The sequence below is a fragment of the Jaculus jaculus genome, chromosome 1, assembly GCF_020740685.1.
Source record: "Jaculus jaculus isolate mJacJac1 chromosome 1, mJacJac1.mat.Y.cur, whole genome shotgun sequence".
NCBI lineage: Eukaryota > Metazoa > Chordata > Mammalia > Rodentia > Dipodidae > Jaculus > Jaculus jaculus.
This window is the reverse complement of record NC_059102.1, coordinates 7,313,988-7,339,389: the sequence shown is the minus strand read 5'-3', so window position 1 is coordinate 7,339,389 and position 25,402 is coordinate 7,313,988. Positions and strand designations below refer to the sequence as shown.

Sequence of the window (25,402 nt, the reverse complement as noted above, 5' to 3'; positions counted from 1 at the left end):
CATGGCTCCCTCCTCCTCGTGAGGCGGAGATGAGGACCTGCCCTGTGTGCACTGTGAGATGCACTGTACTCTGCTCAGGCGTAGGCCATGCGTGGGGAGCTATCATCCTCGTCAGTGCTGGGGGCCGTGGACAGCTGCACCAGCGCCTCAGACTTTCCTCAGCTCCTGCCCGAGTTCCGCTGTGGACTGAGTGTTCTCTGACTTGCCTGGCATTAGCCTTGGGTGTAGCAGGGCTGGGAGTCACTGATCCAGATAGAGCTGCCTTCTGGCTGCTACATTGGCTACTACTTCCACCTGCTGGTCCTGCTGTCTGTCTGTCTGTCTGTCTCTCTCTGCTCTGCCCTGCTGCCAACATCAGGCCAGCCTGTGAGAACCATGCCCAGGGAGACAACAGCCACCTGCCGTACGAGCACCTAGAACCATCTGCACTGCCACCCTCGCCGCCCTCTCTCCTCACCTTCAGGGAACTGTCTTTCTATCTGAACAGCTCTGTCCTCCTGCAGAGAGGTGCCCGAGTCTCGTAAGGGACAAAGAAACCCTGGCAATGTGACTCTGGGTCTCAGCAAGCGCGGATGCCGTCTCTCTGAAGGCTCAGAAAGGTTGCTAGACTGACAGTCATTGCTTGGTGAACTGTCCCCATCGGGAGAGAAGTGTTTAATGGGCGTCTGTTCCACTGAGGAAGCAAGTAGTCTCACGTGCGCTTCTCCTTGTTGCTCCTTGCTGCTTCCAGAAAATACTTTTGTTTCTACTAAAAATAAAATAACAGTTGTGCTCAAAATATCTGATGAGCTTACGTCTTAAGTACTGATATCCACCGCCCTGTTTCTCTCCTGGAGACAGTCTAGTAGTGCCTCAGGGACCTCAGGCACTTGTTATGGCTATGATCTCACCAACTCTCAATGTGTGGCAAGATTGCCCTCGAATGCTAGCTAGGAGCTCCACTTGTACACACTGCTGCTGTGTACTGAGCTGTCAAGGTACGGTGCTTAGCATTACACTTAAGGTTCATCATATGCACTCTGGTGATCAGCAGAGTGGGTAGGTGGAGCACCTCGACTCTGGACCTGTACTTCTGTTTCAAATCCCACCTCTGTCACATCATGCTACCCAGCTTCATCTATAAAACTTATGTGAAGTTATAATTCAATGAATTAATAATAACAGATACTACTCACTCATCATATCATTTGGTTTCATGTTAAAATATAGAAACATATTTTATAGCATTTACTGAATTATATATCCAATACAGTTATTTATAGAAATGTCAAATATTAAAGCAGAGGTAATAAGATAATAAAATACTATTGCCCATAAAATGCTTAGCACAGTGTCCAAGGATCACTAACTGATGATCTTCTTACTGTTATGGAGATTCTGATGCCAAGAAATGTGTTGTTGGGAGCTCAGACGTGGGAGACCACAGAAAGGTCACCGTGTGCAGCTCTGATGAGGCAGTGGACCCACATATGTATGCCACGTGTGGCTTCCACAGTGTACCACCAAAAGTCAGGAAGCCACTGCATGTCTACCAGCAGGGGACTAGCTAAATGATTACATACCCCGGTGCTTTGGATCAGTTACAAGAATGCAGCAGGTGTCCTGATGGAAATGTGTAATAATCTTGAAACTATATTATTAAGCTAACAAAGCAAAATGAAGGACATTTGCAACAAATGTTTTAATGCATAAGAATAATTGTGAGGGACCTGGTGATGGGCCAGCCCAATGCCCAAGGAGAGGGCAGTTAAGTAGCAGGAATCAAGAGTCACTTTCTCTTCGATGCCTGTTTTATATTCTGTTGGTGGTGGCATGAGTGTTATAGTTACATTCTTGTTGCTGTGATATAGTACCAAACCAAAAGCAGCTGGTGGAAGGAAAGTGTTTTACTGTGGCTTACAGTCTTGAAGGGAAGCTCCATGATGACCGGAGAAAGAATGGCATGACTAAGGGCTCAGCAGGTAGAAAATAGCAAAATAATGAGCTGAACCCTAGCAAGGGAAAGCTAGTCATAACACCCTTAAGACCACCCCCAACAACACACCTCCTCCAGCAACCGCCACCAGCTGAGGACTAAGTATTACAAAACACATGAGTTTATGAAGGACAGTCGATACAAACCAGTACATTCCACTCCTGTCCCCCATAAACTAAAGACCATCCGTGATGTAAAATGCAATGCATTCAGTCCAACTTTAAAAGATCCCATAGTTTTTTTAAATCAATTCAACTGCTGTCTAAACATCCCCATAGTCTGAAGTCTCTTAACTGTCATCTGTAAAACTCAAAACATATAACACACATTGCAAACATTCACACTGCAAAAGATGGCATTGGGCATAGCATAAAAAAAGATTGAACCAATAAAGATATAAAACAAATAGTACAAACATCAAGTCCTATAACTCCAAGTGTAACATCTGTAATCAGTGACAAAGTTTCTGGGGTTTAAATTCCACCCCTCCAGCTGGGCTGCACGCAACCCAGGGAAACTACCATCTCAAGCCAGCAGCTCTTCTTGGCAGCCATCCTAGAGTCCTGGCATCTCAGTAATCCTGGGGTCTCCACTGCAACCCACAGTTCATCCTATGTCTCCATGCAGGGACTCCAACAACCCTGCCTCACATTGCCCAGAGGCCATTTCCAACAAAGCCACATTTTAAATCCAAACATGCTCTCCTTCCTGCATTTGTTATACTCCATAGTACCAGGTGGGCTATCAAATTTCTTAGGACACTCCTTCAGCATTCAGGCCATCTACTTCAAAAAAGTCAGCATTCTTCTTATAGTCCCAATGCGGAACAGATGGCCCAAAATCAATGGTGGTAATCTATCAAATAATTGCATGTGAGTGGAGCTGCTGTCTCTAGCTGGATATGTTCATTTCTTTCTGTGGTATATCCTGCTCACACCAGTCCATTCCTTCTACGCTCAACCCTGCTCAAGTTCTCAGGACATGGGAAGAGCACAGCCAGCCTCCCATAGAAACTGCCTCCAGCCAGTCTAAACAAAGTTCTTTCTTCCCCTCATAAGCCAAACTCATGGTCCACAGATCCATTGTATGTAGATCTTTCAGTCTGTGACCAGAATGGTCCATTAAACTCTGCCTTTGACACTGCAAGGCATCTTCTAGACCAAAGTTTCAAATCCTTCCACATTCTTCCCAAAAAAATCATTTCCAAACCTCCAAAAGCATTACATTCAGGTTTCTAGCATAAAACCCCACTCAACTGGTACCAATTTGCCACTGTAGTTATCCTTTCATTCCTTGGATAAAGCACCTGACCAACAGCAACTAGTGGGAGGAAGGGAATTTATTTTGGTTTATGTCTTTGAAGGGAAGCTCCATGGTGGCAGGCGAAAGCATGGCACAAGCAGGGGCTTGTCATCACCTCACCACAGCAAGTGGTAAACAGCAGCAGGAAAGTGAGCCCAGTTCTGGCAAGGGGGAGCTGGCTGTAACACCCCTAAGCCTGCTCCCAACGACACACTCCTCTACCAAGGCTCCGCCTCCCACCAGCTGGTAACAAAGCAGCATCTTCTCAGCGAAGAAACAAAGCTCTTCCCAGGCTTCAGATGTCACCTCTGAGGGCCTCCCAGGTGACACTTAGCAACTTTCAGGTAACACTCAGTATTTGTACCCCCGACACCTGCATACCTGAATTATGTGTCACTCCAGTAATTCATTTTGTTTATAATTTTCTTGCCTTCCAATATGTTTCTTAATACCAAAATTTTGCATAGCAAGTACAAAGCCATTTCTGTAGGTCACTGTGTCTGTTATAGTTAATTTGGGTTGTCAACCTGACAGTGTTTAGAATCCCTATGGAAATACATATCTGGTCATATCTGTGATGGATTTTATAGATAGTTATTTGATATGGGAAGACCCACCCTGAGCATGCATGGTGCCATTCCATAGCTGGGGTCCTGGACTGCATATCAAAAGAGTGCTGACTGGGCTCCAGCATTCATCACTCTGCTTCCTGGTTGCAGACGCAATGTAATGAGCTCTGCTGCAAGCTTCTGCCACCCTGCCTTTCCCACCTTGACAGACTGTCTCTCCTCTGGAACTATAAGCCAGACTTACCCCTTTCCTTCCTTAAGATGCTTCCTGTCAGGTAACTGTACATAGTGAGGAGCAAAGTAACTAACTCACTGTCTACTAGACAGAAACTTTCAGAAGAGGGTAATTCCAATAGATTCTGGGGAAGACAGTGACAAGCCATGCCCTGAACACAAGAGACTGGATGCAGAGATGCCTGGTGAATGGTCAGCCATGCTAGTAAGGGGTTATTGGGTTAGAAATTCGGTCCTTCACCTGCTCCTGCTCCACAGCAGGCCTTAAAACATGTTGAGTAGGACCCCCTGCAATAAAATGAAGCCCCCCACCAGGAGACCACTAGGGTCAGAACAATAAGGATCTTGGTAACAAACAATCTAAATCAGCTGAGAACATACGTGAACGTGGGCCAGGGGAGGGCACCACCAGCGTGTATAGGTCTTTAGTGTAGCATGAAAACAAAACAACCCTTCCGTTGGACAGTTTCCCCCATTGGCTAGAAAATTTCCCTATAAACTAATGTGATAGAGATGGTTGCTTTTCTGTTTCTTTTCTAATATAAAGGGGATATACATATCTTTGATTTTCTTAAGTGAAACCTCTGAGCACAAAAGGCCTCTGTGAGTCCTAAGCCACTCATTTTAAAGAGAAGGTTCTATTGGGACTTGGGGAAATAAGAGGGTACTGTGGACTGGAGAGATTGCTCAGTGGTTAGGTAGTGTTACAGTCAGGTTCGCATTGCTGATAGAAATCACCCAACCAAGAGAAGCTTGTGGGGAAAGAGATTTATTTTGACTTACAGGCTCGAGAGGGAAGCTCCATGATGGCAGGGAAAATGATGGCATGAGCAGAGAGTGTACATCGCCCCCTGGACAACATAAGGTGGACCATAGCAACAGGAGACTGTGCCAAACACTAGCAAGGGGTAGCTGGTTATAACACCTATAAGCTCACCCCCAACAATACACTGCCTCCTAGAGGTGTTAATTCCCAAATCTCCAAATGGGAGCCTAGCATTCAGAACACCTAAGTTTATGGGGAACACCTGAATCACACCACCACATTCTTCCTCTGGCCCCCACAAAGTAATAACTATAAATGATGTAAAATGCAATGCATTTAGTCCATCTTTAAAAGTTCCCATAGTTTTTACCAATCCTAATGATATTCATATATCCCCACAGTCTAAGGTCTTTTAACTGAGCCATAACAACAAAATATCCCCCCCTCAAAACCATATGGCACAGAATAAACATTCACACTGAAAAAGATGGCACTGGGCATAGGAAAGAAACATTCAATAAATATAAGATTTAAACAGGGCAAACATCAAAGTCTGTAGCTTCAAGTCCAACAACTCTAGCCAGTGACAAGTCTCTAATTCTAATCAGCAACCAGTCTCTGGATTTCTAATTTTGCCCCTCCAGCTAGGCTACTCACAGTCCTATAAAACTTTACCAGGGTTGGCAGCTTTCCTTAGCAGCTGTCTTGTGGTCCCATCATCTCTATTGGGTCTCCACTGCAATCCACGGTTCATCCTCATGGCCCCATGAGGTCTCCATACAGACATCCAGCAAACCTGCTTCACACTGCCCATGGCCATTTCAAAAACACAAGACTGTGTTGCATACTCAATGACCCTCTCTTTCCTGTATTTCTTATACTCCATAATACCAAGTGGGGTGCCAACTTGTTAATCCAGGGAGGAATAAAGCAGACTTTGAAGAATAGGACGCTCCTTGAGCATTCAGGTCCCTTCAAAAGAGTCTACATTCTTCCTGTTGCCCCAGTGCAGGTCAGGTGGCCCAATCTCAATGGTTGTAATCTCTCAAACAATTTTCAGGTCAATAGGTAGCAGTTTAGGCCCAAAGATTTCATTCTTTCTGTGCCATATCCCTCTGCTGAAACCAGTCCATTTCTATGCAATGCAATGCTGCACAACTTCTCAGGACATGGTCATAACAGCCAGCCTCTAGCACAAACTGCTTCTAGACCAGTATAGGCAAAACTTTTTCTCACCCTCATAAGCCAAACCTCACAGTCCATAGTTCTTACTGCATTCAGGTCTTTTAACTCCGACCAGAATAGCCCATCAATTTATACTTATTGCTCTACAAGGCATTGCTTAGGGGAAGGTTTCAAATCCTTCCATATTCCTCTTGAAAATCAGCTCCAAAAGGCTAAAGCCACACAGCCAGGTATCTAGCATTAATGACCTCACTCCTGGTACCACATTACTATTACAGTCAGGTTCACATTGCTGGTAGAAATCACCCAACTAAGAGCAACTTGTGGGAAAAGGAAGTTTCTTTTGGCTTATAGACTCAAGGGGAAGCTCCATGATGGCAGGGGAAAATGATGGCATAAGCAGAGGGTGGACATCACCCTCTGGCCAACATAAGGTGGACAATAGCAACAGGAGATTGTGCCAAACACTGACAAAGGAACACTGGAAATAACACCCATAAGCCCGCCCCCAGAAAAACACTCCCTCCAGGAGGCATTAATTCCCTAATCTCCACCAGCTGGGAATCTAGCATTCAGAAAACTTACGTTTATGGGGGACACCTCAGGCCAGGGCACTTCCTGAATAAGCATGCACACCTGAGTCTGCCCAAATTCAATTTCCTAGACACCACAAATAACAGCTAGCATGACTATGTGCCTTGTAACCCCGCTCTTATAGGCAAGCAGAGACCTGACAATCGGGAGACTCAAAAGCTCTGCAATCAATAAAAAGAGACTCCAACTCAAAGACACAACCAGACAGAAGAGCTATAGAGTGGGACATCCAATGTTATGCTCCTGCCACCACAGGCAAACACATGGGGCACCATAAGGGTACATACATGTGTAAGCACCACACAGCACACAGGCCACAACACGCACACATTACACACACACACCCCACATACACACTGTACAGAGCACATTACACACACAAGGAAAAGTAAACAAAAAGAGGGATATATATATATATATATATATATATATATATATATATATATATATATATTTGTACGAATTATTTTTAAAAATACACTCATTTCCTCACATTTCAGTGTCTCCTATGGTAAGGCCATGCCCCACATCTCAAAGGAAGACCTCTGTACTGTGTATTTCCTAAGACTGCCTGCATGTTAAGAAACACAGTAGGTAAAGCTGGTGTTGTCTCTCGGCCACTAACATAAACGTCAGTTTCCAAACTCAAGTGCAGAGTTGGTCTGCACAGTGTGAGGACCTAGTTCTATGTGTTGCTACCCTAACTAGCTCCATCCCACCTTCACACCCTGGCACCTGCCACCCTTGAAGGTCTGTGAGTTTATCTTATACAGGGGTCTAGCCCAGCAAAGCCCACGGCTCTAGCAACTAACTGGGAAGTGAGGAAGGGAGCCTGGTAAGAATGTATTGTTGGTCGGATGGAAGCCTACACTGGATGGCAGCCAGGGTCTAGGAGGACTCCTTCTTCAGGCAGGATTTTGCTGTCCCCTTTCTCAGCACTGGTGCACACGAGCTTGCTGAGGAGGAAGGGCTGCCTTCTATACCAGGCTTGCGAGGGTGTGCACAGAAAAGCCTCCGTGGAGGAAGGCGTGATGAGCACTCAGGAAGAGCCCAACTCTCCCAGTGCTTACACTTCTCTTTTCTCTTCCCCTCTCAAAGGAGAGATCAAACCTAAACCTATCTTCAATTACCACCCAAGGAAAATGAAATTTAAAATAGCAGAGCTCGCCTGTAGCTGCCGAGAAGCCAGGGAAGAGAAGCGAGGGCAAGCACAGCAGTGGAGGCCTCCTCTGCTTTTTGCTGCCTCAGGCTTCGGCTTTCGGCTGTGGGTTGAAAGGATTTCCCTTACGTGGATGTGGGTTCCCCTGGTGCTGCTGCGTGCGGCCCATGCCAACTTCTGCTTCACATCAGACGGTAATTGTTTCAGCATCTCCTTGTCCAATCTACAGTGCAACAGTACAGCCTGGGGAGGGAGAAGGAGAAGGGGAGGAGGCAGACAGCCAATTGGGTAAACGCCCCCCACCAGCTGAGAGGCGGAGGAGTCCTAAGCTGCGTCCCCCACAAAGTCCTTCACATAATCCATCCAGCAGAAGTCGAGTGGGTGCCACACAGGAGAGGAAACAAAGCAGTGGCAGTGTCCAGGAATGCCCAGGGGAAGAGTCATGCTGGAAATCACTGAGAAGGGTGGAGGAAGGCGCACGATGAGGCCCACAGCCAACCAGCAGGCTTCCTTGCATGCAGTGAGACTTCCTGGAGATGTTGTCCTAGACTGTGAGCAGCACCAGCCTCCAAAATCTTTTCTTCTTGTAGATGAAGACAAAGGAAAGAGAGGACAAGGACCAGAAAAGAAGATGGACTTGTAAAATGTCAGTATCAGCCACTGGTGACGTCTGAAAAGAGCTGCTCTCTGTGCAAGCTAGGGCAGGTGGCTGGGCAGTGAGATTTGTTATTCAGAAGTCAGTGTGGCCTTAGGACACAAATGTGCACGTCCAGCCTTTAGAAGGACTCTATACACTTAAAGAGAGTGTAAAAAAGGGCTGGAGAGATGGTTCAGTGGGTCAAATGCTTGCTGTATAGCCTAATTGTTGAGTCTCAGGTTCTTTGAGAGATCTGTTGCAGTCAGGTTCCCATTGCTGGCAGAAATCACCTGGCCAAGAGCAGCTTGTAGAAAAAAGGGTTTATTTTGCTTATAGGTGCAAGGGGAAGCTCCATGATGGTAAGAGAAAACAATGGTATGAGCATAGGGTGGACATCACCCCTGGCCAACATAAGGTGGACCAAAGCAACAAGAGAGTGTGCTAAACACTGGCAAGGGGAAACTGGCTATAATAACCATAAGCCTGCCCCCAACAATACACTGCCTCCTGGAAACATTAATTCCCAAAACTCCATCAGCTGGGAACCTAGCATTCAGAACACCTAAGTTTATGGGGACACCTGAATCAAACCACCACATTTTACTCCTGCCCCCCCATAAACTGATAGCCATTCATGATGTAAAATGCAGTACATTTGGTATAACTTTAAAATTCTCCATATTTTTAATCAATCCTAATGATGTTCAAACATTCCCATAATCCAAGGTCTTTTAACTGAGCCATAATGCCAAAAAAATCCCCCCCCAAACTCATAATGGCACAGAATACACATTCACACTGCAAAAGATGGCATTGGGCATAGCAAAGAAATATTCAGCCAACACAAGACTTAAAACAGGGCAAACATCAAACTCTGTAGTTACAAGACCCACAATTCTAGCCAGTGACAAGTCTCCAAGTCCGATAATCTTAACCAGCAACAAGTCTCTGGAGTTCCAATTCTATACCTCCAGCTTGCCTACTCACAGTCCTAGAAAACTTCATCTGGGACCAGCAGCTTACCTGAGCAGTCATCTTGTGGTCCCAGCATCTCCACTGGGTCTCCACTGCAACCCATGATCCATCCTCATGATTCCATCGGGTCTCCATGCAGGCATCCAGTAAACCTGCTTCACACTGCCCATGGCCATTTCCAAAACACAAGACTGCATTGTAAACTCAATGACCCTCTCTTTCCTGTATTTCTTATACTCCATAATACCAAGTGGGGTGCCAATTTGTTAATCCAGGGGAAGAATGAAGCAGACTTTGAAGAACAGGAGATTCCTTACGCACTAAGGCCCCTTCAAAAGACTGTTGTTGTCTCAATGCTGTTCAGGTGGCCAAATCTCACTGGTTGTAATCTCTCATGTACTTGTTGCTGATCAGGCAGCAGTTTTGGGCCAAAGATTTCTTTCTGTGCCATATCCTTCTGCTCACACCAGTTTGTTTCTACAGACTACAACCCTGCACAATTTCTCAGGATATGGGCCTAACAGCAAGCTTCTAACACAAACTGCTTCTAGTCCAGTCCAGACAAAGCTCCTTTTCACCCTCCTAAGCCAAAAGTCCATAGTCCTTACTGCATTCAGGTCTTGCAACTATGACCAGTATAATGCATAAAGCTATACTTACAGCACTGTAAGATGTCTCTTAGGCCAAGGTTTCAAATTCACCCACATTCCTCTGGAAAATCAGCTCCAAAAGGCCAAATCCTCATAGTCAGGTGTCTAGCAGCAAATGACACCACTCCTTAGTACCAACATTAGTGTTGCAATCAGGCTTGTATTGCTGGAAGAAATCACCCAACCAAGAGTAGCTTTTGGGAAAAAAGGATTTATTTTGGCTTAGAGACTCTAGGGGAAGCTCCATGATGACAGGGGAAACTGATGACATGAGCAAAGGGTGTACATCACCTGCTGGCCAACATCAGATGGACAATACTGACAGAAGAGTGTGCCAAACACTGACATGGGGAAACTGGCTATAACACCCATAAGCCCACCACAACCAACATACTGCCTCCAGGAGGCATTAATTCTCAAATCCCCATCAGCTGGAGACCTGGCATTCAGAACACCTAAGTTTATGGGGGATACCTGAATCAAACCACCACAGATTCTATACCAAAAATAAGGCAGGAAAGACATAGAAGATATCTGATGCCAACCTCTGGCCTCCACATGCACATAACCTGTGCCTGCATCCACCCAAATATGCATACACACACACACACACACACACACACACACACACACACACATACACACACACACACACACACACACACAGAGGAGTAAAAACGTTACCACTGTAATCACTGCCACTGTGCCAAAGCGAAGTTTCTAGACTTTCCATGGAGAACTGTGACATACTCATTGCTGTGACTCTGATATATTTGGTAGCAGTTGCTACCAAACAGGAGCACAGACACCCAGAGATCAGCCAGACAGGATGCTGTTGCCCCAATTATGCCACAGTCCTTGAGGTTTTGAGGATTTGTGAACAAAAGTCTTCAACAAACAAAATGTATATGGAAGGGCAAGAATAAAGCATACCCACACATGTGTGTGTGTGTGTCCTGCCTTCCTGTGGCAACCTGATCATCCTGACTACACTGCAAGTGACGTCAAGACACGTAAGTTTAGGATGCAGAGCTGGACCAGTAGTTATATAGGTACTTGCTTACAAGGCCTGGCAACCTGGGCTCAATTTCCTATTGCCCACAGAAAGCCAGAAGCACAAAGCGGAGCATGCATCTGGAATTCATTTGTAGAGGCAGGAGGCCCTGGCATGTATATTCTCTCTCTCTCTTTCTGTTCCCTCACTCCTTCAAATACATAAATATAACAGATGAGTACATTTTCAAAGACATATAAGTTCAAGGGACCAGCTAGCTTAGCATTTGCAGCAGCAAACAAGAGATGAAGTCAAGGACTGACAACCGTGAGGTTGTCCTCTGAATTTTACATGTGCTCCTAATACGTACACACACACACACACACACACACACAGTGAAAGTACTCTTGGCAGGCATGCTTGAGCCTCGACTTCTAACTCCAGCATTATCTTTTTAAGAATTAAAAAATTGACAATCTGACCTTCTTTTTGAATGTCTAGTTACTCCATGCTAAACTCAAGTTCCAGCTCATCAGTCGAGGTCCTGATCTAGTACCCTAGGCTAGTGGGAACCTAGAATCACATGGTGAATTTGTGAAAACTCACATTGCTAAGCTCATTCCAGTTTCCATCCAGCAGGTTTGGTCTGGGGCTCTGGTGTGTGGACTTGAGTCTCTGGCACTGCTGATGCCACAGTTTGAGGAGCCACACCTGAGAGCTGTGAGGTTCGCCTGTAGTGCAGCTCAGAAACAGCTGTTGCTAGCTCAGTGCCTTGCTACTGAAAATGCCCTCCACAAGCTGGAAGCTCGTGGAAGCGGCAGAACCCAAGACTTCCCCCAGGCCTGGAGCTGAGCCTGCAGTGCAGCCCGCCCCGGGGGGCTCTCAAGCACACGGAGTCTGAGGAGCAGCATGCCACTGGGCCGGTCGGCCCTGGGGGCGCTGCCTCCCTCATCCAGCTGGGAAGCGGATACCTGCCTGTGAGACCAAAGAGCGCAGAAGGAGGCCTGTCTGTACCCACCCTTCAAGGACACTCACAAGTGGCTAACCTCACTTGGAATTTCATTAGCTGAGGCATGCATTCCTGCCAGGTGTGCCTGAGCGGAACAGACCGTGGGAGAACAGTATTGATGGCTCCACAGCCACTTGGCTGCCCCGCTTGCCTTTTCCTTCCAGCTACTCTTGGGCCAAAGACCACAGAGGAACGCTTGGGCACACTCTGAAAGCTTAAATACATACATGCGTCTTTGTGTGCATGATGAGGACAATGAGATTATGTATATGAATAAGTAGATATTACATAAATAGATGTATGATAGATACATAGATGATTGGTAGATAAGATAGATAGGCAGGTAGTAGAGCAACAGAGGATCAGTATCTTAGAAAGAAATCTAATAGAAAGGTAGAAAGGACAAAATATTGATATGGTAATTATGAAATTATGACAGAGTTGACTCCAAAGGTCAGTTATATGAAGAGATGGAAAGGGACTTGGCTCACCATTTAAAAGAATGGAGACTATCAGTATTATTTGAAAAGCAATGGGCCTTTGGTAATAGCTAACAAGTTGCAGGGGAACTTGCCTCCACCCAGCGGAGGCTCTGATGGGATTCCACTCTGGTGGGCTGCGAGGATGGTCTGCAGACCACACAGGCATCGTGAGCTGGGTGATTTTAGCCGCTATCATCCCCTAGGTCCAGGGCAGTCAGCAAGATCCAAAGCTGCGGGGCTAGGGCAGTGGGAATAGGGTCCTTGCTATAGAATGGGCAGATGTTACATGGACCAGCATTGGGTAGAGAAGGGAGGCTCCTCCAGACAGCAGTTTCCACATGTGACACTGAGCTGAGGTTGTCGCATGTGCTGAGCACACCAAATTGCCAGAGCACAAATAAATCTGACAGGTGGAAGCCAGATGACAGAGCCCAGAGAAGTTTTATGTCTAGTGACTGTGGTCCAGGTGATACAGAAAAGACCAAAATCCAGAGGTTGTAGAGAGTTTAACACTAGAGTAGACTTGTAACACTCACCACAGCTCAGGGAACATTGCAGAAGAGGGGCAGAAAGATTGTAAGAGGTGGGGAGGAGTGTCCTGAGGTGTTGTGTCCAGCCTCCCCCTCCCAAGACTGGCTGATGAATTCATGTTCTTATGGTGACACCAACGACCCCACGGAAGAGGATGCTCAGGGAAATGGGGGTGGGGGAGAGGGGATACAAGAGTATAACATGATGGGAATATGACCGACACGTGGCTTGTTTACACAGTAAAGTTCATAACCAATAGAAACAAAACGAAAACACCAACAAAACACAGACCTCATAGAAAGCCAAAAGGCAGCAAACCCAAGATGTCATCTAAGACAGGAAACCCGGGCCTTCCGAGGAGCACCCCAGCTGAACGTGAGCAAAGGCCGTTAGGACGGTCGGGGTCTGGCTCACCCTCGGCCACCGCAGGGCCTAAGCTGAGGCCCCGGACAGTGTCGCACACGGCAGACCTGGGCGCCCCCAACAGGCACTTCCTGCTCTTGGAACAATCCCTCCAGGACAGCCGCACACTGCTTCTGAATGCGGCATGTCCGCTGACAAGCGCCAGCCTCCGTCACACGGTGCTGCTGCCCATGTCACCCAGGGCCCTGCTCCTGCTCAGACAGGAGCTCAGGCCCGTGGCCCATGTCCCCCTTCTTATGAAACACGAAGGGGCAGGAGAACATGGTTTGGCACGCTTAAAGTTAATGTTCATAACTGGGATGAACATGGAAGTCAATTGGCCAGGTGATGCACGAAGCAAATCTTTAACCTTAAATTGGTCATGGGCTTTGTGTAAAGGCAAGGACAGAACGCAAGAGCCCTTTTGAAATGTTAAATAGATGCAAGTGAAGATGGAGTTGAACCATGTGAGATAAAAAATCAGGGACTTTGTCATGCTGTCGAGGCCTCTGCTGATAGACCCCCTTCCGCGTGTGTCTTCAGGACATCGTGTTAGGACTCCCAGTTGTGCACTTTGGGGATCTGGGGCTGGGAAAGAGATACCACTTCCTGCCCAGCCTGTTTTTCCTTCCAACCACCTAGACCCTTGTCCCCATTTGGGGAAGATAAAAATACCTCAGAGGCTCCCATGTCAGAAAAGGAAGTGAATTCCTAGGATTCCCATGGAAAAGGCTCTGAGCGGGCTTCTCCGGCGGCTGGGCTGCGGAAAGCACCTCGAGGGCAGGAAGCTCTTCCTCGCCTGGCTCCTGCCGCCCTCAGGGCTCCCCCTCCTGCTTGGCTCACAAACCCTCAGCCACAGTCAACCCAAATGAGCTGGAAACGCGTGCCTTGCGTGCAGCTTCTCCTAAGCATGCTGCGCCCTTTGAAGACTATTTTTGACAACCGGAATTGGAGCCACCCTGAGGGCCTCTTCAGGGAAGCCCAAGCCATGTGAAAAGAGTAATGGAATAAGTCCAGCCTCAGGAGGCTGAGTCAGCACTGGCCAGGCGGAAGCCAGGAGGCAAAGCAAAAGACAGCTGGATTTCTCTGCTTCCCTCTCCTGTGATGTCCAGGCCTGGCCACTTAATGTCCTGTCATTCCAGTTCCTTCCCGAAATGACCATCACATCCAATGAAATAAACAGGCTGTGGCGCACCAAACCCTCTGCTTTCGAGTCCCGCCCGTTTGTAGAGACTTCCTGAGTTATTTATTCTCTTCACTAGGCAGAATTCGTTGAGAAACAGAAGACAGTCTATGGGCTTCACTCACGAGACCACTTAGGAATGGAAAAATGGAAATGTGTTTAACTGTTTCTTAAAAGCTATTTTGAACATTCTGTCTTGTAAAACCATTTCGCTTGTGCCCAGGAGAACAGAGGGATTTCTTTGGGAAAATAGATTTATCACATCTTACAGAAAACATCATTTGGAACAATATGAGGAAGGAAAAATACAAATAAAAATAAGCATTTCCTCCCCGCCCCCTCAGCCAATGTTTACCCCAGGAGCCTGGAGAAAGACAAGATGCCACAAATCCTTCACCCTTGTGGTGGCTGATGAAGGCCAGGAGAGGAGGTCATGGTGCTATGGCCCCACCCAGCATTTTAAAATGTTTAGCTTCTGTAGACAGCCAAGAATTGCCTTCCATAAACTTGCACTGCTGGCAAAAATCTAATTACACAGTGTGTGGAGAATGCACACTGTTTCCCCACAGCACAGGGTCACACCCTGTCCTCCCTTCTTATGCTCTGTGGAGATTCGACAAGTGCAAGTCTTCAGGGGAAGGAGAAAATAGCTCATCAGTTTTCAATGAGTTATATCTCTGAATGTCTGAATTTATTCCAGATCTTCTCTTAGAATACCTCTGCTATATTGTACACCTTGGGACTACCCTGAGCCTGATGTACTTAAAATCATTTCATTTCTCCTCTTGCTTATTTTCACTTATTTATTTGAGAGTGACAGATAGGCAGAGAGAGTGAGAGGAGAGAGAGAGAGAATGGGTACTCCAGGGCCTCCAGCCACTGCAAACAGACTGTAGATGCATATACCACCTTGTGCATCTGGCTTATGTGGGTCCTGGGGGATCGAGCCTTGAACTGGGATCCTTAGGCTTCATAGGCAAGCGTTTAACCACTAAGCCATCTCTCTAGCCCCTCACTTCTCTTTTTTTTTCTTGTTTGGTTTTTTGTGGGAGGGTCTCAGTCTAGCTCAAGCTGACCTGGAATTCACTATGTAGTCTCAGGGTGGCCTTAAACTCATGGTGCTCCTCCTACCTCTGCCTCCCGAGTGCTGAGATTCAAGGCGTGTGCCACCATGCCCGGCTCACTTCTCCTCTTGATAGTTTCCAGAGAAATCTGAGGTCCAACTATAGAAAGAACTCAGCTTCCTTTAAAAGTGAATTTTCAGGCATTAGGGCCTTAGGGTTCAATGGTGCTTGCTGATATAATAAAAATATTTTGATGCACAAGGTGGCACATGCATCTGCAGTGGCTGGAGGCCATGGTGCACCCATCCTCTGCCTCTTCCTCTTTCTCTCTGTCAAATAAATAAATATACAAATGAAATCTTTAGACATGGTCATGTTAGGATCAGAAGAAACAGGGCTAGGGAACAAAAGATATCTTTGGACAATGCCTGGCTTAAGCGGTGACTTTTCTATAAGTCTCCATTTAAATTATAAAAACTGGTCACCAATTATAGGTTCTGAAGAGTTCTACCCAGAGTGGAAGTTTTTCATATAGTTAGTCAATTCTCAGAAAGTCTACAGATGACTTTCTGACTGGTGGTTTACCAGAGATGGCATAAACATACTGGTCAAGTATCATGTTGCAAACTTGGCCGTCCTGGGAGATTTCCATCACAGCATCTCTGAGAAAGGAGCTCAGCTATTCAACCCTCCTGGCTTTTGTTCAGTCCTTTGGATATGCCAGCTCCTTGCTGTGTCACCAAAAGCAGGTGAGAGTGGACACGGAGCCTCCTGTGGGATCAGAGGGATCCACTTAAATGAACTTGGAATGCAGTTGGAAGTACAGGGAAGAAATGCCTCAGTCACTCTGCCCTTTCCTGTGGGGACAGGCTCCTTTAGTTGGTCACATTTTAACCTTTCTCACTTTAATATGTCCCTGAAAGTTTCAGTCAGAGCAATCTATATACAGATATTTACACAAGGATTAAGCAGGGGAAGCAGGAAACATAGTAAGATTCCTCACTGCCTCAGCCGAGGTCGTGTTCCCAGTCTCTGGAACCCTTCTATATGGATGCCTGTGGGACTAACGGGGGGGGGGGGGCTGTGCTTTATGCCATGTGAGTGTCCCTCCAGGCTGCGGCTCAGGATTGAAATGAAGTTCCAATGCTTTGATTTCTCACACAATTCGTGTCAACGGTACAAGCTTCGGGATCCCACAGTTGTGTCCTAGAGTGGGGGAAGAGAATGCACTGGGTGTCCCAGCAGGCCCTGCAACTCCTATCCTGTTCAGAGTCTGAGCGCCAAGAACTGGGCCAGAGATAGGACCTCTGAGATCCCAAGGGCCTGATCCTTTGATCCAGCTCTCCTCCTGTGGCAGTTTGGCTTGGGCAGGGCCGCCCCAGTTCACGGCAGGCTCTGTGGTGAGGCTGCCCCGTCCACAGCTGCTGCTCTTCACACAGTCTGGACCAAGTGCTCGTCATGAGCATGCCTTCCTGCCATTAGGGATAATGGGAGTCATGTGGCTGAACCAAAGGCATTTCATGTTCCAGATATTCTAAAAATACATCGTGGGGAAGGAAAACATATGTATTGTTTCTATTTGGGATTGTAAAAACACAAACAAAAAGGAACTAGGGATATTTGCTGCCCTGGAGACCCCTCTCATCCTGGTGCTGGTGGCCGATGGATTATATGTTACTGAGGGTTGTGTGGGGACCAGAGAGTGAAGTGCATTGAAGTGCCTGTGCGTCGGTTCTTTGCCCATTGCTCTGAGCACACACCTGACAAGAAGCAGCTCGAGGGAGGAGGGACTGGTTTGGGATCACAGTTTGAGGATTCAGTCCATCACTGCGAGCATGTAATGATGATGGCTCACGGCTCTCATGGCAAGAATGTAAAGTCACATGTTCACACCTGGCAGGTCGGGAAGCAGAGCCAGGCCCATCCTCCATGGACCTGCTTCCTCTAGCTAGGACCCACAAAGTAGCTTTGCCCTACTGAAGATTCCACAGCCTTCCAAAACAGCGCTGCCAGCCAGCTGGGACTAAGTGCCTGAACACGATCAGGCCCTGACAGTCACTGATGCCTTTCTTATTCCTGGCGAAGGCACCGCCTCTTTTCTTTGATGACTGGCATCCCAGAAGGGTTCATACTGGTGCACTGACTCTGGAAAGGTAATGCATGATAGCTGTGGTTCGGAAAACTTTACTGCAGATAAAAAATGCTAAAAAGAGAATTTTATTTACCTAATGACTTCCATTACTTTCTCATGAGTATGTATAGCAAGGGTGAGGAGAAAATGCCTCTTGTATATAATAAAATCACACATAAAGCAAGCATCCCTTCCAAGTCACATGCTCAAGGAAAGAGCAGTGACACAACATGAATAACCATCACAGCACCAACACCGCCACACGCCAAACTCAAAGGTCATGAAACAGCAATACTCCAAACAAACTTCTGGTCAGCCTTGTCTCATTCAAGTGCAGCAGCTTCCAAACCTGGCACACTCTTCTGTCTTCTGTTGTCACTGACACTCTAACTTTCCATGTGGGACCGTGGGACTTCTTGGGGTCATTTTCCCATGGCTGGAGTTTGTTGGCATCTTTAAACATGACCACACCTCTCCATGCACAGTTTCGTCCAGTACATGGGAACTCTCAGACATATATAATCTCTGCTTGGCTGTGAACATTGTCCCCAGGGACTTGGGGACACAGAGAGGTCTGCTCAGCCTTTTGTGTGTTTGGAAGTGAGGCCTGAAGGATTAGTCAGGGCCTGTGCTCGTCCCTATATCGCTTGCCTCCAAATCTAGTCATTTCCTTATCTCATGCCTCAAGATCATGGACTCTGTCAGAGTGTACTGGTGAATGCACCCCAAAACACGTTCATGTCACCCACACCTCTCCATTTGCACACATCCTGCTCACATGGCTCTCTCACACTCTATTGGCTTTCTTGCTTCATCTGAGATGTGGAGAAAATTAAGTGGGGAGAGATCAACTCCTGGGTCAGACCTGCCTAGTGGCCTTCCGTCCCAGCTGGGGTAAATCCAGCAGTGGTCTATGACTCCATCATTCCCTGAGCTCAAGCAGGCCCCCTTTGGTCCCAGCCTTGGTCATTTCCCTTGAACCCACTCTGTGTCATGCTGGGGGTTGTTTGCTAGCTGTCCTTTGTGTCCGCTCTCTCCACTGTCACAAAGTGTAAACACCTTGGCTGAAATTTCACATGCTCAGAGAGCCTTCCCAGCCACCTCACTGATAGAAACCACCAACAAGCCAACCGAATCCCAAGTAGCCAACGCAGGGATCTGTGAAAGGTGCCTCTTGAATCGCAGGCTGGAGCGTCTGCCCTTGTGCGTGTTGTCTACTGAGCAGCAACCTCTGTAAGGACCTAGTGGACGCATGGTGCTCAGTGACATTTACCAAGTCACTCACATCACTACTGACTAGATGGCTCATGTCTTTAGTGAGAGCACTTCGTCCGCAAGAAGCTATGCAAATTCCTGAAAACTCATTTGCCAACCAAAGAATTTAGACGAAAAAGGGACATAGACTTGCACCCAAAAGCATCACCAGGGGAAACGTGACAGTGCATGCTGGGCAGCAACGGAAAAACTCAAAGGTATGTTGAGGAATAACCTACATCCAGTCATCTTGCCATGAGCCAGGGCTGAGCAGACAGCTGCGGCTCCCACACAACAGGGAGCTGGGGAATTTGTGAGGAAGAATTAATGCCTCGCTGCTGGAGATAACCCTGTCCTCCTTAGGGCAAAGAAGCAAAAAGTATTCTAGGGAGTGTGGGCTTTTCTGGGGCCTCGGGTGAAGGAAAGGGGCTTGGGACTAAGTCCATATCCAGAGTAGCAGAGGCATTTCTTTGCCTTTTCAGCCCTTTCTTTATCCTGAGCCGCTCACTCTGTGCTCAGAAGGATTGCGAAGGCCACCATATTGGCAGGTACCACACATCCATTTGGCCGGCATGAGTGAGGGATGTGAGGCTGTTTGCATGTCAGCTTAGGAAGCGCTTGCATGAGCAGATCTATGTACGGACATCACGCTAGGGCTGTCTCCAGGGACCTCAGCTCCTGCCTTCCTCTAGCAGGAGACCTTCACCAAGTAGTTGGCAAACGTGACCAGTCCCTCCTCCCTTCCCTCTGCAGCCGCTCTAGATGCTGCCTTGCCAAATCCCAGACATCACCGAGGCAGGCGAAGCTGGGTGGGTCACGGAGCAAGGATGGAGTAGCCAAGAGAGGCATGACATGGATTCAGACTGCTCACTCCTCAGGTCGGTCTTGCCAACCATGACTTTTTTTCTGACTTTGAAATTTGTTTCCTATGTGTAATCTGACCACCAGCAGAGCCACACCAGGAAGTGTTCTGAAAACAAAAACAAACAACAACAAAATGAAACCAAACAGTGGAGCGGCTTTGCAGGCCAGATGGGCACGCCCTGGGAGGGTGAGGCACCTCGCAGTGAGACGGGCATGCATTTCCTAGATGGAAATTTCTATGTAGGAAAAGGATTTAAGGAACAAGTTTCGTGTGGGGGACCCTTAAATTCAGGTCTATCGTACCTGCGACATCAGTGCTCTTTCAGACGTGAACTAGAGACCCCGGACAGTGGCCAGATCTCCACGGGAACATTTCACATTTGAACGTGGATGACTGTGGAGAGGCTGAAATGTTGCAGGCCCACGCAGGTTCACTCGGGCTACCTTAGTCCCTTCGATGGCCAGCTAACACCCAGCTCTGTGTGTGACCTAACGTCCTCTGACCATGGGACCTATGATCCTTTCGGATGCAGGAACGGACCTCCAATTTCTACCAAACTGAAAGCTAAAATCATTATCAGGTAGCATCTGAGGCCCATAGCAGGGACCTCTTCATTTTCCTGTGACCCCCTACCTGATGGTTCCACCAACATATTTGAAAAGTGCCTTGGTTTATGTCCCTTTTTTGTTCTGTAACAACAAAAGCTTCATGAAATTGTCAACATGTTGGAACAGAGAGTTTGGGAGAACCTATGGTCTATGCCTGTGGTCACTGATATTGGCTAAACTAGAATAAACTATCTCCTATTCGCTTGAAGTGACAGCTATTTTCTGTTATCACTGAACGGTGTGGAACAATATGCCGACATGGATAGATTCAATGCATTTTTAAAGACTTTCCTTCTAGAAAATACTGCTGGCTGATGTCACACAGTGCAGGAAGAGTTACAGGATGGGAATTACTTCTTAATGAAGCTGGGATGAGAAGATGAATACTGTAAGCAGCCAGATGATTCCCACGCAGACAGGCGCGTGGCGGTCAGGTTCGGAACCTGGCAGACAGCCGGCGTGAGTAAGAGTTTCTCGCTCGGCAGGGGGAGCCCGAGGGAGCACGCGGCCGCTGGCAAGATGTGCGTTGTGTGACATTCTGGGCCCTGCTCTGTCTTCCGACTTGGACTCTAATTTCTTTTGGTTGAGGAACTAATTCACGTCAGCTGCACAGACTCTGGGGTTTGTGAGCTTTGACGCTTCATGATGTTATTAACGATTCACATCTAACTACATCATGTTAAAAATCCTTTCTAGGCTAATCCCAGACTAGGTGCCTTCTGTGCTGATTTGATCAATGCTTCAGGGGAGGGGTGGCGGGGGGGGGGGGGGGCGAAAGCTCATTTGCAAGCACAGGTCAGCAAATACACGCTTTTGGGTTCTGATTAAAGATCAGGGGCTGTATTTTTATAAGGGAATCCTAAGACAGGAGGAATACACCCCAAATCAGCTGTTAGTATGCACTCTAGACACAAGTTTCATGCCAAATGGATACAGGTATAGTCTCGCCTCTGCCCTGCAGGGGTCCTTTGATGCGTTCTGAAATCGGCAGTGCTGGGGTGTGGAAGGCACCACCTGTGCTGAGCTCTAAACTTCTTTCTGTGATCACACCCTGTTTTCAGCCATTAAGCTGCCAGGGAACCAAGGACATATTCAGTTTGTAATTCCCCAGAATTTCTGCCTTCTGATACCTACTGTGTACTGCTTCAAGCCACTGGGATGGTTAAGCATACGTTTTGCATATCCCAGAAGCCTGACTGGGTCTGACTCTGCAGAATGGGTTGCTGGTCATCTCCAGTGTCCTCCCTCCCTCCCTCCCTCCTTCCCTCCTACAGTGTACATCTTGGGATGGAGAAATGATCTTATTCTCCACCGCATTACCAAACACAGTAGCTAATTTTGTCTCTGTATTCAAACAAAACTCAAAATTGGGTTATTTTTCACATTCTAGGTTTCTTCCTGCTTATGGCAACTTCTTCTGAAGACATCATTTTTTTTTTTTTGAATGAACATCACCTCCCCAATTCTCTAAAGACAAAAATGTCCAAATACAGTAATAGCATAAACGTAAAGTACATGTCTGGAACTATTCAGGGGCCACTGTTGCCTTTACAGCTGCCTTCTCCATGGCCGCAGGGAAGGCAGCTGTGCAGAGGGGATATTTCCAAGGATCCCAACGGAGAACAGTGCTCTTTACTAAGCCTCTCACAAGCATGTGGGCCAGCCATGTTTCAGGGTCTCTCCCTTTCCACAACCCCACTCTCATATGAAATAGCATACAATCCAAGCAGTCCCCCACACCAGTTTCATGAACCACCCAAAGTGATATGTAAAATGTGCACTTTCAGAAGGTGAAACTTGATAATGGATACCAAACAAGACCAGACATGCACAGTGGAAAGGAAGCAAAGACAATGGTGGCCATGACATACATGTGAACCCTGCATCTCAGTTACAGTCGATTTGTTGGAGTCAGAAAACAGAATCAGAGACAGATCCAACACTTGTCACTGCCTTGGCACACCTTCTCCTAAAGGGTGACTGTGATGGGACCGTACGACGATTTCTACATCCTTGGAGAGATGAGTAAAAACTTTTCATCTGGTCAGTAAAGTAATAGAAAATGTAGAGGATATAACTTCGAACCAGCAGAAATAAAAGGTAGAATGAGAAAATAATTTTTTTTTTGGTTTTCTTTGAGGTAGGGTCTCACTCTAGACCAGGCTGACCTGAAATTCACTATGGAGTCTCAGGGTGGCCTCGAACTCACGGCAATCCTCCTATCTCTGCTTCCTGAGTGCTGGGATTAAAGGCGTGCACCACCACGCCCAGCTCCTGAGAGAATAATTGAATTCAACACATTTTTATTAAAAAGAGAAAAAGAAGAGAAAGAGGAAGCCTAAAAAATGACAGAAATAAATCTGTATGTTATAAGTAACAAAAAAAAGGTAAATGGTCAAAATTTTCAATTTAAATCCTCGGGAATAGCTTGTAACAGTTTGCCAAAAAAAAAAAAAAAAAATCATCATAATCTTGCCCTATCATCAACTAAAATGCTGCATGAAGATGTTAAAATAGCTGGGCATGGTTGCACACGCCTTTAATCCCAGCACTCAGGAGGCAGAGGTAGGAGGATCGCTGTGAATTCAAGGCCATCCTGAGACTCCATAGTGAACTCCAGGTCAGCCTGGGCTAGAGAGAAACCCTACCTCAAAACAAAACAAAACAAAACAAAAAGATGTTGACATAAAGTGAGATTGACAGATATATGCAGAAACATTTTGAACTGAAGGAAAATATAACCAATATAAGGAAATCATAGCATAAATTTTATACATAAATATGTGATTCAGATATGATCTAAGCTTCCCTATTAAAAAGCTAACAAGCCGGGCGTGGTGGCACATGCCTTTAATCCCAGCATGCGGGAGGCAGAGGTAGGAGGATCACTGTGAGTTCGAGGCCACTCTGAGACTACGGTGTGAATTCCAGGTCAGCCTGGGCTAGAGTGAAACTGTACCTTGAAAAACCAAAAAACAAAAACAACAACAAAGAAAAGCTAACAATAGGCTGGAGAGATAGCTTAGTAGTTAAGGTGTTTGCCTACAAAACCAAAGGACCCAGGTTTGATTTTCCCAGATACACATAAACCAGATGCACAAGGAGGTGCATGTGTCTGGAGTTCATTTGCAGTGGCTGGAGGCCCTGGCATGCCCATTCTCGCTCTCAAATAGAATTAAACTCAGTAGCAAAGGTCAATAAGCTAGAAAAGAGATATAAAGAGAAGAGAAAGGAAGGGAGAGGAGTACTTAATAGGATGGTATTGCATATATGTAAGTAGAAGAATAGATTAATGGGAATGAAAAGGCCCAAGTGAGGTCAGGGGAAGAGATTGAGTAAAGGAAAGGTGGAGGGAGGGCTAATCAAAATCTAAGAGGATATAAATAAATCATATGGAAACCTACTGTTCTGGACAATGGAACACTCAGGAGCTGTAGATTGTTACTAGAAAATTTTCAGTGCCAGTGTTGGGATGCCTTCCAGTGAGTTGTTGGCCAGGGAGGTCCCTGATGCCCCCCAAACATTACAGACCATTGCCAAGGCCCTGGGTTTCCCACCAGGAATAGATGGTAAGACCCTATTGCTAAAAACTCCACATACTTGGGCTGCAAGGCCACTGAGAAATCCTGCTGGAACTGAGCTGATAACCTCCTCCATGTAGACCAGCTGACAGAAAACTGGAAAAAAAGCCACACTGCATGCAGTTCAATGGGAGAAAGAGAAATCACCAGTGAAGATACTCAACAGTGGACACTGCAAGTCTTATATTTGGCCAGCCAGGCCAAATGAGCCAACAAGTACACCAGTGGCATGTCTGTCATGGTGGAAACCAACTGCCCTCTACTGTGACTGCAGGCCCACTCGATGAGAGGGAACACATCTCTGATACTGAAAACCTACAACAGGGGTAGTCATGAGCCCTAGGGGTGTAACGTCTGCTGCTGTCTGGCTAAATGTATACACTATGCTCACCAAACTGCCCAGTAAGCACTTCTCTTAATGTTCACACCCTTATATTATGCTATTCTCACTCTTGGTAGTGAGCCTTCTCTTTTCAGATGACAGTGACCTTGGGATGACTCAGAAGGCATCATGGTTCTGAGAAGAAGTGACAGGAGTGCTCAGCAGTGCAATATCTCTATCACACCTTCCAAGGCTCAGGGTCCATTGTGGGAGATGTGGCAGAAAGAATGTAAGAGCCACAGGATGGGTAGGACTCCTTACAATGTGCTCTTCCAGACCAAAATGGTCTGGGTATCCATGACCTCACAGTGACTGACACTACCTACACAAGACCATCATAATAGGAGGAAAGGGTGATGACATCAAAAGAAAAGAGAGACTGATTGAGAGGGGGAGGGGATATGATGGAGAGTGGAGTTTCAAAGGGGAAAGTGGGGGGAGGGAGAGAATTACCATAGGATATTGTTTACAATCATGGAAGTTGTGAATAAAAAAATAATAAAAATTAAAATAAATTAAAATTAAAATAAATAAATAAAAACTAAAAAAGCAAAAAAAAATAAGATCTAACAACTAAAAATAAAATACAGTACAGAGTAGATTATTTACATAACAAACTTAAGTCAATGTTCAGGTTAGATAGCCTTTATCTGTAATGCTTGGGACCACATATCAGGTAGTTATGTAATTTGGGGGGGATTCGGAAATATTTGCAAATACATACTACTAAGACATTTTGGGGTGAGAACCAAGTCTAAACATGAGATTCATATGTTTCACATACATCTTTATACTTTTATAGTCTGAAGGTAATTAGATATGGTACTTATATAATTACACAAAATGAAAATGAAATTTTATAGGGTGGGA

The 25,402-nt window shown here is 46.4% G+C and overlaps 1 protein-coding gene across 7 annotated transcripts in view; it reads right to left on the bottom strand.

Moving 5' to 3' along the window:
* The window catches only part of C1H10orf90 (chromosome 1 C10orf90 homolog), a 302,122-nt gene that overhangs the window by 29,719 nt on the left and 247,001 nt on the right, over positions 1-25,402 (bottom strand). For 5 of the 7 annotated variants that reach the window (XM_045132275.1, XM_045132235.1, XM_045132248.1 and 2 more), the window contains one exon: positions 458-748. The exons of 1 other annotated variant lie outside the window; for it this stretch is intronic. In XM_045132275.1, coding sequence (XP_044988210.1) covers positions 458-748 — 291 coding nt within the window. The remainder of the gene's footprint in view (positions 1-457; positions 749-25,402) is intronic. One more of the 7 variants, XM_045132240.1, reaches the window with a different exon arrangement.